Genomic DNA, 14,410 nt, shown 5'->3' with positions numbered 1-14,410 from the left:
GAGGTAGCCACAGATTTTAAGAGCAGATCCTACGCACCACGGAGGGAACAGACCAGCCACAGGGTTACAGGCGAATCATGGGGGCAGTAAGCTCACTTTGAAGACACTACACTTTGACCAGCTGGCTTTCCCTGCAAAGTGTGTGAGCACACGTGTACACTGGGGATGTTCTCGGTGCTCCTGGAAACCTGCCACAGCAGGGTGAGATGTGCTGCTCCTGCACCCACGGGCTACATGTGGGGTGAAGAAAGCAACTTTGTCCCAGAAGTGAGAGCTGAGCTTTTCCGCCTCAGTACCCAAACACCCATTCTTTTGTGGGAGATTAATGACCCTGCTCTGACCTGAAAGAATATGTTGTCCAGCCACAACCAGGAGAAAGGCACAAGATGATCCCACCAGCCTCCTGTCTGCCATGACCTGCGCCACCCTGCTCTCTGCTGCCTCTTCTTCCCTCAATGTCATTGTCCCCCATGGCGAGCAGCGGTATGCCAGGGAAACAGGTTTTCCCTTTTCTTTGTTAATTCTTCCCTCATTACATTTGAAATTCCACAATCAGTGTGCACTGTAATTGTCGAATTTGATGCTAATGATTAATGAATTAAACATGGATCCATCAATTAGTCCTCGGAGAATAATTCTGCATAAAGCAGCGGATAATGTAATTACAGTAACAAAGATAATGAGATGTTAACATCGACGGAGCCCGACGTGACATGATCACAGCAGGCTCAGCAACCCCGGCCTGGGGGAGCCAATCCCTCACTCTGCAGAGGCAGAGCATCGGGGGGCAGCGCACACGCACCGGGCCTGGCGGGGGGGGCCCTGCTGCCGCGACGCTCCCCCAGGACCAGCGGCCAGGCAGGCGCCGGCAATGGCAAGGTGCTCTCCTCCGCCTGCCTCATGCAAATGTGCTTCCAGGCTACCTGCTCTGGAAGCGACAAGGAGGCATGCTGCTAGGCGTCAGCACGAATTTGGCAAAAATCCTGCAGCTGCTTGGACACCCAGCAGCATCTCCAGCCCAGGCTTGGCCCCCAGGCGCTTTGCTGAGCGGCTGAGACCAGCACCGGCTCCCCGCCACCCCACACGGCACAGCAGCCAAGGGGAGAGGCAAGCTACCCAGGCACAGCACATGGAGGGCTCTCCCGCACGTGCCTGAGGAGCCTGGCCGGCCGGCTCCAGCCAGCGGAGCTGTGAGTCAACGAAAGTACTCGTAACTCGGCCAGGGGACAGCCGGACCCTCGTCACTTCAGAGCAAACACGAGCATCAGCCAAGACACTGCACCCCAAGCAGTGCCTCCACTGCCACAGACACACTGAAGAAAATGCTTTCCCTTGGCTACAGGAGCAATCCTGCAGCAGGAGGAAGAGGAGGAGGAGGGCTCACAGGCAGCCTGCCCTGACACACGTGTCAGACCGTGAGGACTGTTCTTCACAGCAAAGGCGACCAAGCAGCATCAGCCCCTTCCAGCTCTTCCCCCACGTGAAAGACTCCAGCGCTTAAGCTCATGCCGCTGCACTGAGACCAATTCAGCTCATTCCGCCTGGCCTCCTCTGCACCAGAGAGACACGGGCACGATCTTTGCTCCCCTGCATCGCTTGGCAGCAAACCCCAAGGGAGGCTCGTGGTCCCCAGCAAGCTGGAGAGCCCCACGCTGAGCCACTGCAGAGACAGGCAGAGCTTTCTCCTTTCACCTCCACCCCTAATAACATGCTCTGGCTGTCCCACGTTTTGCTTGCTTTAGTCCCATCTCCAAGCCACCTAGCCCAGCTGCCTGTGCGACGCTGGCCAGAAAATCTCACTTGGGACTGCTGCATTAGCTCAGCAGTTCTGGCTGAGGTGGAGCATCTGCACTGCTTCTGCCTGCTGGATCAGACTTCTGCTGTCAGAAACCGTACCTCCGTGTAGCTGCTCGCAACCACAACAATCTCAATGATCTCTGCTGATTTTGCCTTACACATCAACTTATTATTTGAAGGCAGTTTTCCAGTGTTCAGCTGCTTGGCTTCCTTTCACATTGCCCAGCTGCAATGCAGTGTCAAGGAATAGGCTCGTGTGCTCTACGTGCCCACGTTAAGTGGGCATAGAAGTACGTGCACAGGCATCGCGTACCGTATTTTCAGGCAGCATCCTTCATGCTCTTTTCCCTGTGTTGATGGTTTGGAGTATGTCCCTACAAACGTCTGCAAAGCAAGAACTCAGGGCTGCAGATGTGCTGAGACCAGTCTCTCATGCTGATTGACACTGTGTCCATATTTTTCTTGTGCTACCATCTGTCCTTCCCCACTAAAAAATTCCTTTTCATCCAGTCTGCACTTTGAATAAGAGCTGCCCTCATTCTTCAAGCCAGAAACACACACTGATGAGATACAGATGGGGCAAAGAAGCAGAAAGGGTGAGCTTGCTGAACTACAGCAAAGATACATCTGGGGGTCCCTGAAGACGAGTGGAAGAGAAGCAATATTCCAGTGGGAAGAAGACCCGTGGGGCTCCGAAGGAGACACCTGAACCAGCACTGCCACACGTGCAGTGAATACATGCTGCCCGGCTCCGTACTCAGAGCCAGTTTATACCCAGAAAACAGCATCCTTAAGCCGTGGCAGCGAGACCTGCACATCCCTTTCCCGCCCTCTCCAACCCGAACACCACTTGGGTGTCTCCTCGCGCAGGAGACGCTGCGAGGTGCTGCTCGCACTCTGGCTTGAGAGACGCCCGTGTCCCCCCGTGATGCTCCAGGCCCAGAGCTCACCTGGGGCACCGCTAGGCACCGTCTGCTCCAGCTGCAGTTGACAGAAGCTGCCTGTGCTCGGTGTGCCCAGCATCTGCCCCAGAACTGCTCCAATTCGGTGACCCAGAATAAAACAGGCGTTTCCATCATCGGACCATTACCAGCACTATCATCTCACCTGACTGAGGGTTTACAAGATGAGCAGTAATTGCCAAGTACTCTTTCTCAGCTTTCTCCAAAGGCCAGCACCCACTTGTGCTCTTCCTTTGAGACTTCAGGAGTCTCCGCAGCTCCTGCCGCTTGCAGAGAACTTCTACTGGCAGTTTCAAAGAAGTCCTTTAGCAAGTATCACTGTCCTTTTAGGACACATCTGACTCTGAAACCCAGACACAGGGATGCCCTGACTAACCTGGGTGCTTTTGGTAGTCTCATTCCTAGTTGTGGAAAATCAGGCAAACAGACAAGCACAGATGACTCCTTCAAAGTCTCTGGGAGTCTCTGACATAAACAGGGTAAGTATACGTGCCTAGCTCTATGCAGCCTGATTTGCAGCAAGAGCAATTGCTTGTCCTGGCACCCAGTGCTGCAGTAGTATTAGGTCCGGGGAATCAGAGCACCAGGACACCTCTCCTGTGCTCACGCTGCCCATCGCCAGCTCGGCAGCGCTGAGGAGGAGGGATGGAGTCGCTGGCGGGAGAAGCAGGCAGGCACGGCTGGGAGAGGAAGAAGCGAGCAGAGGAGGAGAGCACAGGCAGAAGAGGGGAGGTCAGGAGTGAAGGAGCCACATCCACCAGCTGATGGAACAAGTGCCTCGTTCCTACATCCCATCGCCCCAGCCAACGGGGCCTCCACTGCAGGAGGCTCGCTCGGAGAGTAATGTAATGGTGCTCAGCTGGCCCGGTCCCTCACCAGATCGAGGGTCGAAACCTGCCGACGAGACAAAGAGCAGAAGGCCTGCTCTTCAGAAAAGGATGGGTCTTTTAGCTGTATTACAAAAAACCTATTTAAAGGGGGGGGGGGGGGGGGGGGGGGGGGGGGGAAGAGATCCTTATTATAAAGTTAAGCTACCAAAACCTGGAAAATGCCATGACAGAGACTGTCAGGGCGACTGTAGGGTCAGCCGTGTGTGGTACACACGGCAATGCAGCCTCAGGGGGTGGCACCTTCCACAGACACCCAGCGCCGGCCCGGCAGGGCACCCCCCGGGCAAAGCGCCACAGGGGGCAGGACAGCCCGCCTGGCCGGGGGTAAGGACGGGAGAGGTGGCTGTCGGGATGGGGACACAGCCGGCACAGGGGCCGTGCCGATGCCAGAACCGTCCCTAAAAGCTCTGGCTGGCACCGCAGAGGCACAAGCGGTTTGGACGAGTACCTGGTGCCGAGGTGGGGAGCCGGGGAACCGCCACCTGAGCCCTGTGATGGCTGACAGCATCGATCCTTCCCAGGGGACACCACAGGCCTGGCAGCACCACCACATCCCGCACCGTCCCGTGGCGAGGGCAGGCAGGACCCCCACCCGGCGGCAGGGAGCGAGCAGGGTGCTGCCGGCAGCGGGGACGGAAGAGCCCGTGGCTGCCCCCAGCATGGCTGGGCCGGGACCGCGCAGGAACAGCCCCGGCTGCGGCACAGACACAGTGGGGACACAGAGGAGCTCGGCTGTGCCGGGAGCGTGGGCAGAGCTGTGCAGCACGGGGCCATGGCAGGGCTCACACCGCTGCACCCCACCAGCACCTAAACGCGCGGGTGTCCCTTGGCGTCTGGTGCGTCTGGAAGGTGCCGACCGGTGCCCGCTAGAGAGGATTTCTCCCCACGGACACCAGGTAGTGCCCGTTTTACACAAGGCCTTTAGACCTCACCAGGAACTGGCCGTCTGCTTTGGGGCTCCCTCCTCAAGTCTCAGGGTGCAGTCGGCAAGTGCTGGCGCTTCCCGCTCTGTTTGGACTAGTTACCTCCATGCAATGCACCCTCAGTTTCCCAACCTAGCTCATCCTGCCTCGACAAGTAGGAAGATCTAACTGTAAAATGAAGATTCACTAAGTGCTGTTAAAACATCTGACTTTTCACTCCAGGTTCAGAAATTCTAACAAAGGGTAAAACCATGTAACACTCTCTTAGCATCCATCAGCAAGACCACGTCACGTCTGCACCCCTCTCCAGCTCCAAAAGCTGGGGTCCAGTACCCACAAGACCACCCCCTCCGTCAGAGAGCTAACCGACCCAAACGCTGAAGCCAACACGGAAGCTGACAACCAGTCTCACCTCTGCGGCGGCGTGCGTCCCGCCTGACCGGAGCCTGTCTGTGGTGCGTGTCTCCTTCTGCCAAGGCCTGCCTGTGCTCCCCCGCCATGCCGATGCAGCACCGATGGCTGGCTGAGCGACCTGAGCCTTGCCACTCCAAGCGCTTCTTGGACTGTTTTTGTGTTAGGAGTAACACTTTACAAATTGTAACAAGCGTTTAATCTCTTTATATCTATATCCATGTATCGCTTATACCTTTAACATACTCTTAGCCTTCATGCACATCAGTCACAATATATTCTAAGTGACGAGATGTTTTGTTCAGGTGTGCTCATGAAGGCACGTTCCTCCCCCACCCCACACGCTTGCAGCTTTCCAGGAATCCAAAGTTACATGCCGCTTCTTCCCCACGTGTCTCCCAGGACAAAGCCACTCATTTTCCCGACCTAGGACACTTGGCCCAGAAGTCTCATGATCACGACGGTGGAAGGTGGAGCACGTAGACGCGACACCCTCCCGTCCTCGGCACAGGAGGGACGGCTCGAACAGAGAAATGGTTTCATCGCTGTCCCTGACCACATCCGTGCCACTAAAGGGATTACTTTATAGCGGGACACAAGAGCCATCAGGGCCCTCGCTAAAAACCCTGTGTCAGCGTGGGGTACCGAGCGGGACAGCAGCGCGCACTGGGGCAGACCCCCCTCCTGGCGCGTGCCGGACGCCCACCCGTGCCAGCTGTGGGGCTGTGCTGTTGGCCCAAAGCAGCCCGGGTGCTGCTCCACCACGGAACGGTGAGCCTGCAGCAGCGGCCTGGCCACCTGCCCGGCCCCAGAGAGGTCCTCTGGAGACATGCACACTACCACCACTGCCCCTCGGTCCTGAGACCCCGCGGCACTGCTAAGCTTTTGCCTACACACAGCAACTCTCTCCCCCAAAGCTGCGCCCGGTCTGTGTGCTCCCTAGGTGTTGTCCAGGAGACTCCTTGCCGTAAGCCAGAACCCTGCCAGGGACACCCAACAGCTCGGCAGCCAGCGTGGCTGAACCACAATGTCAGAGGATCGAGAGGTTCAACGGCAGTCTGCAACGAGTCTCCAAAGGAAACCTAGAGGACAGGAAGGTGGCGGGAAAGTGCCCCGAAAATATCTGGGCATACGAGAGAGGCTTCTGGAAGACATATCCAAAATGTTCTCGGATGAGCTCCCCTTGACTGGCACTTCCCAGGCGTCCCCTTGGTCCTCCAGGACACAGCCGGGGAGATGGCGAGCACGGCACACTAACAGCAAATCTGACGTTGGACACAGATGAAGAACGCACCGCTCCAGTCCACAGAGGTCAGGCATGGGGCTTCACACCGCCCTGCCTGCAATTAACACAGCAGGCAGGAACGCGAGCCGGCAGAGGTGACACGGGCACATCGCCTGCGCTTTAGGACTTCCTGATGTTGAAGGGCTTAATTTAGGGCTCAGCCGTAAATGTTGAACTAATGTTGGTTATTTGCATTTAGTTAGCTCTAAGCATGTTAACAGACCCTGTGCTTGATCTCATCTACTCTTCCACCTCTGGCTAGTCTCTTTTCATAGAAGAAGTTAGGAGGACATTACAGTTGGAAAGTGAACAAAATACAGCACAGAAAAGCAGGGACCATTCTGCCAGGAGCTCTTGACAGCCCAGGAGAAGATTAAGTGCTCCAGAGCTTTCAGTAACCAACTTCCAAAACTTTGATCAAATCCCAATGAATTTTCCAGGGGATAAAGAAAAAAAGAAGTTTCTAATTGAGGACAAAACTTCTGCTTCTAGGTAATCTTTGTACCAAATCTCTGAAGATTTACAGCTCTTGGAGACAAATTTTTAATACTGACAAAACAAATACAGAATCCAAGCATGGCTGAGGCTGGAAGGGACCTCTGGAAGTTGTCCTGCCCAACCCCTGCTCAAGGAGGGCCATCCAGAGCCATGTGCCCCAGACTGTGTCTGGACGGTTTTTGATTATCGCTGAGGAGGGAGACTGCACAACCTCCCCAGGCATGTACCACATCACATCTGCATACAAATGCCACAAAAAGTAAGCCTTAGGTGGACATAAGGTGGCCTCTGAAAACAGGGTGTACAATGGGAACACATGCAACCTAAAATAAAACCAACTCTGACTACAGTAAAGCTGCCTTCTTTAATGGTTGAAATACCAGGGCACAATCATCCATTGAGCTCAGAGTCCCACGGGTTTCACAAATATAAGCTCCTTCCCCATTCTTACTTTATTTAGCTCCAAGTTGTACTGTCTGTACCTACCCTGGAGGTTATTTTGAATCATCACCAGTGCTGCATATGTGTATTTTATCAACATATGGGGCAGTGTGAGATATTGTGTCTCTTTTTTATTCCTCCTCCTCTTTATCTACTACTTCTTTTCTCGCCCCCGAGTAAGGACTGTGCATCTAGTGGACATTAATTAGCACATTCATTTACCTCGTCAGAGCTCAGGTCACAAGGAAACCATGGACCACCTGCTTTGAACTCTGAACACAGGCCATCTGGTTTTACCCAGACACTCCTGGTGTAAGACTGCAAATGATTCAGGTCTCCAAAGCTCATGTCCTCTGAAGATTAACTTCCGCACTGGCAGAGAACTGCAAATTTTGAGGTGCTCCCTCTCCAGCTGCCCAAAGCACATCTTAGATGAGAGATGCCCAGTGGACCCCAGTAACAGTCCCATCCCTAGCCCCAAAGGCAGCAAAACTGCAAAGTCCCTGCTAATTTGAAGCAGGGCAGATTCTTTACCGACCCCAAATCCAGTACTCTGCATTAGACAGGGATATCAGCAAGTCACCTCAGAGGATTTTTATCATGTCAGTGCAATTACCGTGGTGACTGCATCGTCAGCTGCAATCAGTCTTGAAGGCATCAGAGTGAGTTGAAAAAATTCCTCAGAAAACATCTTACCATTTGTGTACCAGGAGAAAAAACCTTTCTGACCAATGCAGACAACCACCCAAAGCCAAGACACATGACATCTGATTAAGGTTGCTGTCTTAATGCTGAGCCCCGTGCTGATGCATGTGGTCTGGGTAGCGCAGTAGTGGTGGTGTGCTCAGGAGCCCAGGGAGAAGACAGTGAACAGGGGATCTCAAATTCACGGATTTCTACGTGAGAAAAGACCATCCATCCAGTTTGATCCCCTGCACATGTGCACGCAGCGACACACACATGAGCTGGATTAAAGCATATCTTGTAGAAAGATAACTAATCTCATTTTAAAGGCTTCAAGCAGTGCTAAGTCCACCAGCTCTCCAGATAAACTATTCCAACATTTAATTACCCTCCCTGCTAGGAAACTACATCTCCTCTCAAGTTTAAATTGCTCTAACTTCAGCCTCCACGCCCTGCGTCTCCTCAAGCTTTGTCAACCAGACCGAGAGGCCTCGCACAGCACTCACTTCTAGGCACTGGTTTTCCAAGCAGCAGTAATCAGTAATCAAGTCACATCTCAATCTGCTCTTGTGAGCCCAACAGGACTGAGATGACTGTTGAAAGCAGGATACAGGGTTACGTGGGCATTTGCTTTGACATCAGCATAGGCTTTTCTGTGGTTTGTCTTTGAATTCTTCCGACAGCTCCGATAACCTTCTCGAAGTAGGAGCTCAGACAAAGCACCCTAGAAACGCACGCCTGAGAAGTGCCTCCGTACAGAGGCAGGAATTGTTACCATGCTCAGGCATGCTGAGGGTGTGCAGTGGTGGGGAAGAAAGGAGAGTACGGTGGAAGGCTGTGGGAGACAACAGGCAGAGTTGCCCATCCTTGGTCAAAAAAGACAGTAAATGCAATCATTCGCTGGCAGTTTATCTGGTCTGCAGACTAATTCTGACTCTACAGAAATAGCAGTTTGCGTTCAGAAGGGCTTATTATTTCACACTCGGCACCATGTGAACACAGTGATGTTAGCATGCCCCCTTCCCTATGTTGTGTGCGATGCTGAGGACCCCAGCCAGCTCCTGGCATTCCCTCCAGCTGCACTCCATCTCATGAGTCCTCAGCTCCAGAAAGCTGTGAAGCACAGTGCCGACAGCACCCTGACCGCAGGATGCAACTGGGGTGCAGAGCAGGACTGGTTGAGATTTCCTTTGTTTTAGGGAGCAACAGCTTCCCCCATGCACAGCAACTCATCAGACTCAACTGTTTCCTCTCAGGGAGTTCAGGCCACCAGCTAAAGCCCTTCTACTCTTTAGAAGTAGTGTCCCGGACACTACCCAGCATAAAATCCCAACAGGAGCTTACCTGAGACCCACACAGAAATGCCAACACCGAAGGCACTCCTGAAGAGTGGTGAAAGCAAGAAACCAAGGCACTGATGATGCACCGGAGGGGAGGACGGCCGACAGCTCTGTGACACCCACACCAACTCTTACCTGTGCCTCCCGTCAGCTGCGTGCTGCTCCTCTCCTTCGCAAGCCCGTTGGCTTTGGGGCTAGCGCTGGGTGCTGCTGCTGTTGTTGCCCTGGGGAGCCGCTTGCCCGGTACCTTCACTGTAGTTCTCAGCAGATCGATTTCCTTCCCGTGGACGTTCTGCATGTAATCCTACAGCAGAGAGGCAGAATGATTCAGTATCAGCCCTGCCCTGGCCCACCTCTCTCAGCTCCCCTCTCATTCACATACTCAAAACTAAGCCCCGATCCATCCATCCACATGGCAACTGGCTACCAGACAGATGGCCAGCCAGCAACTTGGAGGCGACTTGGGAGCTCATCACACGCCGGTTTCTCTCGCACTGTACTGAAGTCTCAAGTCAGGCGGGCTAGAGGTAAAAGACCCCAGCGTCCACAGCCAGCCGTTTTCTGACACATGGATGCAAAGCCTTGACTCTGACCTGCCTTCTTCCCATGACTAGCTGGTGCATTAGAACTGGCGCCGGAAAAGTGCCAGGTCTCACTTTCAGTGCCCAGAACTAGTCAGCTCTGATATGAATAATGTCGGGATGTTGCCATGGGCAGTCAGATGCCATGACAAGCCCGTTTGTGAAAGCCTGGCTGGGGATCAGAGATTAGATGGAGCAAAAGACCACATAGATGGCAGGCAGTTCTTCTTCCCCATCATCCGTTGCCTTTTTAATCACAGCATTCAGCTATGACAGCTAATAATACAATATAGCATGGTGTAAGTAATGGGATACCTAGAAATTCCCTCTCGGGTCACAGCTAGCATAATTCAAGCCCAAACCAACACAGCTCAGGATAACTCCTTTGTACAGTCATCTGCACAACTTCAAGCTATTCAAAAGTTGCTGCTTCCACCGTTCCTTCTGGTAGACCGTTTATTGTACGACCAAAACCTCCATGTCCAGATTGTCAATCATCATTCTGCACTGCCTCCTAACAGCATCTCATCTTTTGGTCAAAATAAGGCTGCAGACCTCTAGCCTCTCCTGAGAGCTGTGTCCTGTCCCATGTCTTCCACCCCTTCCCTGCTCCACAGGGCATGGAAGCTCTCCCCTAACCCTCTCCGATCGGGCTGGCTCTTCCTTGGGCTCACGCCCCAAGAAGACCCGACCAACGTGATCTCCAGAGACATGCAGAGGGGAACTGCCCTGCCCTGCTCTCGGGCAGACCTCAAGGGAGCAGGGACTGAAAGCTGAGCTAGAGACTGGGAGGAATGAGGACGTGGGTGCATCCTCCCCTGGCTCTCTGCGCTGGGGATTGCGCTGCAACTGGGAGAGGAGTGGCAGCAACCGTCCAGGGCGAGACTGCGGCTGCTGCAGGGAGGCTTGGGCTTGCTCCAGTTCACAAGGAGGTCACCAAAAAGATTAACTCAGAGCTGGTCCCTGTCTGCTTCCAAATCCAGTCAGATAGAGACATGAATGAGATCAATTCAAGAGCAACCGTTCTGCCAGTCCTTGGCTCCAAGAAGCAGGTGAATGGGGGCTGTATGGGCAATGCTCTGTGGCCTCAGGTGACTACCTGCAAGTGTTACAACCTCTCAGCAGCACCTCAACACCTTGGTTTGAATTCCTCTCTTTCCACAGCCCTCTGTTCAGGCATCCACTCCTCACAGCAAACCCAAGAGATGGGGCAGCGGGGCAGCACTCCCTCCTGTGCTTCCAACTTCTGGGTGACTTGACCTCAAATGATACGCACACACCCTTTGGTGCCCTGGGCCGTTCCTGGATAACCAGCCCAACCAAACATCGCACGGAGCTGCTCCTGGTTGGGTGGGAGCCTGGTGGCACCCCTGGGCAGGGAATCTCAGAGGGGCTGGAGGATTTTCCCTAACTCAGCACAATTGCTGCGGTAGCCGGCTGCCTGCCGGAGAGAGCGGTCACCAGCGCACTGCTTTTATTACATGCTATAAAACAGCAATTTCTTCCCAAGCCTCCTCGCTAATTACCCAGCCAGTTCTCTCATTTCATTTTATTACTGGAATTAACAACGAGTTCAAAGCGTGGAAAGCTATTAAGATGTGTGATTAAGCCACATTCAATTAGTTTCTACAAACAATTTAATTGATGTTGCAGATAGAATTAACAGAAGGTGATTGTGTGAATGGCTCCACTGGCTGCAAAATGGGAGATGCTTTCTCTCTAGCTCTGCGCAGCACAGCACAGCCTGGCCAGCGAAGCTGGGCTGAACCACATACGCCTTGCTCACGAGCAGAAGCATTTACTCTCCAAAGCTTTGGGAAAGTGATAGCAAACTGCACCGGTCTCTTCGTAGAACTTGTTCTTTTCCTGCCACTGAACACACTCAGAAAGGTAAGAAAAACACAGCTGCAACAAGGAAAGCTGTGCTGAATCCAGGGATCCGGCCCCCAAGCACTCCTGCCTTCAGCAGGAGCTGCTGCCCACTGCTCCAACTCCAGGCCTCCTGCTTGCGAAGGCTCTGAAACCGCTGCCTGGTCCAGAGAGGAGGCAGAGGTGGCACCCGAGAGCAGGGACGCACAGCTCCGTAGGACCCAAGGTCCAAACAGAGATGGTTCCATGGAGGAGTCACAGAACACTTGATTTCAGGGCTGAGCCCAGCTCACCCGAGCGCTGTCAACCTGTGACTGCAAACACACAGTCCAAGCCTGACTCCTACTGAGGGGACTTCAAAATGGGGCTGGAGCTGCCAAGATACAGATCCAGAAACAGGTCGAGTGATAAAACACAGATGCATAGCCCCACCAGGAAGCTTTTGGTTGGTAAAATCAGAAGTATGACCCAGCCAGAGCCATGCAGTAATTTTCATCTGGTGGGGCACAGACACATCTGGGGCAGGTATCTCTACTGGAGGAAAAAGAAGAAAGGCAGGGCTGCTGATCCCTAGGGTACCTACACCCATCCCAAGAGGGACAGGGAGAGAACATAACAGAGAGGCAAGAGAAGTCTGGGCAGGAATCGCCCTGAATCGTGCCAAGGAAAAGCCACTGGGAACACAAAAGCAGCAGCAAAGTGCTCTGGGGCTTGAACACGCTGACGGGGCTGGGAAAGACCCTCTTCCCACAGTGCTCAGCCCTGCCCTCAAGGACCCCTCTGCTGCACCCCGAATTCTGCCATCCCCCCGACGTCTGGCAGGACAGGCTCACCCTGAGTGAGGCAGGGGACAGGCTGGGACTTCACATCTCAAGGAAGGCACTTCAGGATGCCGAGCATCTCCATGACTGAGGCTACTGCGTATTTGTTCTTGCCAGCAGCTGACCTCACCACGTGCCTGCTGGCCTGAGAGCTGCTGCCACAAATGGAAGTGACAAAGCAGCACGTGCCCTTCCTCAGGAACGCAGACAGGGAACTTGCTTCATGCCATGGAAGACAAACCTGGTTACAAACACACTGCAGCGTCTCCCGATTTACTCTAGACAATGGGGAGGAGAGAATATCATGGGACATCCTCTTCTGGACCACCTCTTCCTGCAGGCTTCTCTCCTGCATCTGTCCCCTCCAAGCAGGTTGTAAGCCAGATATGCAGAGAGAAGGCAAGGCAAGGCAGAGGGGCCTTTGCTAACCAGAACAGTGCACTGCTCACCAAAGCCTTTGCCAGCATCGCAGTAAAGACACATAATGCGATGGTGGGTGTCCTGGCTCTTTTTCCCACTGCTCAGGGGGACAATGCCATGGAGGGAGCATGCAGACCTGCCCATCCTTGCAGAAGTCAGAGCTAGGCAGCAAGCAGCTCTGTGTTCTGTGGCCCACATGTAATTAGTCCTTGCTGTAGGTAAACATATAGGGCAATACAACACCTATCTTGGGTGCAAGGTTCAAAGCTTTCAGTGAAACCGAGGGTAGGAGAGACCCATCTTGTACCTTTCTTAGCAACGGGCTGTGGATCACCAGTAGCACCAGGTGGAAGCAAACCAGATTTTTGCTTGGGGCAGCGTAGTAATGAAATGAAATGCTGAAGAAGTGCAGTAAGGAAAGCAAGTGACATCAATCTAGATCACCCCCTGAGGAAGAAATGGTGTAAAAAGGAAGAGAAACCTAGTGTGTAGCAGCAGCATCTGAGAGCGGTTAAACAACATCCCAGAAATTACTCTGCCTCTACAGCTGATTGTAATAATGGCCTATGATGTCTCCGATGGAAATGTGATAAACCCACAGACGCATGTGTGCACACACACAGAGCAGGTAGCAGCAGCAGCAGCGATTCCCTCCCAGTTTGTTTCTATAAAGACCAAAAACTGGGGTTACAAAGTCAAGGAACTGCAGAACCAGACAGTATGGTACAGGGATCAAAGACTAAAAGAAAAAACTCTGTTCTCAAAGCCCCCACAAGTTAAGGAAAGGAAATGCAACGACTGGCTTTCCAGTGTAAGGACAGGAGGGCAAACAGGCTCAGTGGCTCAGGAGCCGGACGACTGAGCATTGCAAGCCCATGAGTTAGAGATGCAGGGTTAGAAATTAGTAGAAAGACTTTGAGGTTCGGGGCACTCCAACACCCATGTGTATGAGGAGATTGGGGATAAACTGAGGGCCCAGGAGCGTTCGGGAAGCACAGGAGCTGCAACACCTTGCTCTTCTCCCTTTAGCCCCAGAGAGCGCTCCAGGACCCCCGAGACCACCCTGCGCCCGAGCTCTACCCTGCACTCCCCAGCCGCCGTCCGGCTGTCCTGCTGCAGCACGTCCCCTCTTGCAGAGGCTGCTGTGGCCTCGGTGTCACAGGTGTGTCTGTCCGTGGCTCACTGTCTCAGCAGCAAACTGTGCTCAAGAGGGAATGGGGAAGAAGTCATTAGCCCCGCAGTGGGGAGGCGACAGAGATGGATGGGGAGGCAGCTGTGTGCCTGAGCCAAGCAGTGAAGAGTATCAGAGATGCATCGAGTGACAGCTCAGCTCGGCAGGCTCTGCACAGGCACCTCATCTCCATTACCCAATACCTAGCAGCCAGGAAAATTATTCCACACCCAAATGGCACCATCAGCCGTGGCTGCAAGGAGTTCTCCGCCTGCTCCTCACCCCAGATGCAGGGAGGCAGCAACCCCTGCTTTAAT

General features: G+C 53.7%; 1 protein-coding gene across 4 annotated transcripts in view; it reads right to left on the bottom strand.

The window, feature by feature from the left end:
* Nucleotides 1-14,410, bottom strand: part of AGAP3 (ArfGAP with GTPase domain, ankyrin repeat and PH domain 3) — a 146,272-nt gene that overhangs the window by 38,169 nt on the left and 93,693 nt on the right. For all 4 annotated transcript variants that reach the window (XM_075747006.1, XM_075747007.1, XM_075747008.1 and 1 more), the window contains exon 11: nt 9,367-9,535. In XM_075747006.1, coding sequence (XP_075603121.1) covers nt 9,367-9,535 — 169 coding nt within the window. The remainder of the gene's footprint in view (nt 1-9,366; nt 9,536-14,410) is intronic.

This window comes from Balearica regulorum, chromosome 2, assembly GCF_011004875.1.
Source record: "Balearica regulorum gibbericeps isolate bBalReg1 chromosome 2, bBalReg1.pri, whole genome shotgun sequence".
Lineage (NCBI taxonomy): Eukaryota > Metazoa > Chordata > Aves > Gruiformes > Gruidae > Balearica > Balearica regulorum.
The sequence above is the reverse complement of the archived record's forward strand: the minus strand, read 5'-3'. Positions and strand labels throughout refer to the sequence as shown.